This window comes from Kryptolebias marmoratus, linkage group LG18 (assembly GCF_001649575.2).
Source record: "Kryptolebias marmoratus isolate JLee-2015 linkage group LG18, ASM164957v2, whole genome shotgun sequence".
Classification (NCBI taxonomy): domain Eukaryota; kingdom Metazoa; phylum Chordata; class Actinopteri; order Cyprinodontiformes; family Rivulidae; genus Kryptolebias; species Kryptolebias marmoratus.
In genome coordinates this window covers 20,162,422-20,164,105 of record NC_051447.1, presented here as the reverse complement: position 1 = coordinate 20,164,105, position 1,684 = coordinate 20,162,422, and the positions used below count along the sequence as shown (strand labels likewise).

Sequence of the window (1,684 nt, the reverse complement as noted above, 5' to 3'; positions counted from 1 at the left end):
GGACCCTGCAGGACTCAGACGGGTCAGACCTGCAGATCCGGACCCTGCAGGACTCAGACGGGTCAGACCTGCAGATCCGGACCCTGCAGGACTGCGACGGGTCAGACCTGAAGGACCTGAATGGCAGCTGACCTCAGCGAGACCCGAACACGACTCTGACTGCTGTGTGATATTTGTCGCCGCGGCGTGAGAAACGTCACGGCGGCAAGAGGACACCGCAGGAACGCCGAGCGGCTGAACTCTGGGTGGCCTCTGGAAACCAAACAGAGCCGCGGGTCTGATATCAAAACACCTGAAGTCAAACATTTATAGGAAGCTACAAGTTTGACACAGACGGTGGTGGTAGCTGAGAGTCATCCCAACGAGACCCAACCCAAAAGTTAAAATGATTCCGTTTAAATCCTTCCAGGAATGTTAGTTTTATTTCTTGCTATCAAAGCCGTAGATTTCAGTCAAAAACTCCTCGTTTTATGTTCTCATCTCTGCGGCTCAGGCGTTTGGCGGGAAACGATCTGTCCTTCATCCCAAGAGGAGCCTTCAGCGGCCTCTTCAACCTCAAAGTTCTGTGAGTTTTCCTCACTGAGGTCCGATCATTTCTGACTCCCAAATATCCGTCCGTCGTTTTACTTCCTGGTTTCTTTTGGTTTTTTATCCAGGATGCTGCAGAACAACCAGCTGAAATCGGTTCCTGCTGACGCCTTCAACAACCTCCACAACCTGCAGTCGCTGTGAGACACAACGGTTTTTACAGATTTGGTTTTTCAGCTTTTAGTTTTGGTTTAAACCTAAAAAAAGAAACCTTTTGGTTTTCGTATCGAGTTGCTTCGACTTAAAGGTTTTCATTCAGGAGTTAACTTAACTAACCCCTAACATGACTGAAACCTAACCATTACCAGTCCTAACCTCAATCCTTAAAGGCGCCAAACTGTCCCACTTCACGCCCTGAACGGAGTCAGTGGTCCTGTAAACACAGCGTCTGACAGGAAGCGGCGGCATCGTCCTGATGAGACATGAAGACATGAACTCGCCAGAGAGGGTCTGGAGAAAGATGTCCACCCAACGAACCACCATGAGCTCATGTGGACTCTTAGAGCCAGTCAACCAGTTTTAAAACCTGAGGATTGGACGTCAGGTGGGGCAAGAACACAAACCAACCCATGCAGTGATACGGTGGAGCAGCGGGTGAGCCGGTCAGCCCCAGCAGCAGATGTTTACAGGGTTTTCTTTTCCCCACATTTGGTTCAGTTTTGGACAGAGTGATGGAACGATCTGTGATCTGCCTGAACCTGAACCTGAACCTGAACCTGAACCCTGAACCCTGAACCCTGAACCCTGAACCTGAACCTGAACCTAAACTTAAACCTAAACCTAAACCTGAACCCGAACCCGAACCCGATGGATTAAACACACCAGGAGCAGGAGGCGACCCTCGCCGATCAACGCTCTGCGGAGTCGTTACAACGTGCATTATACACACAAACACACTCGTCCTTAAGTCTCATTTTACTCTCTGGTGGAAAGGGTAGAGTGCCTTCTCGGGGTCGGGGAAGATGTCCTGCCCCAAGTGGAGGAGTTTAAGTATCTCGGGGTCTTGTTCACGAATGAGGGAAAAATGGAGCGGGAGATCGACAGGCGGATTGGTGCAGCGTCTGCAGTGAAGCGGGCGCTGTACCGATCTGTCGTG

At 50.6% G+C, this 1,684-nt stretch overlaps 1 protein-coding gene across 1 annotated transcript in view; it reads left to right on the top strand.

The window, feature by feature from the left end:
- Positions 1–140: 140 nt before the first annotated feature.
- Positions 141–1,684, top strand: part of LOC108250476 (leucine-rich repeat-containing G-protein coupled receptor 5) — a 21,422-nt gene continuing 19,878 nt past the window's right edge. The window contains exons 1-2 of the mRNA XM_017440362.3: positions 141–565; positions 657–728. Of these exons, the coding sequence (XP_017295851.2) occupies positions 471–565; positions 657–728 (167 nt within the window). The 5' untranslated portion in view covers positions 141–470. The remainder of the gene's footprint in view (positions 566–656; positions 729–1,684) is intronic.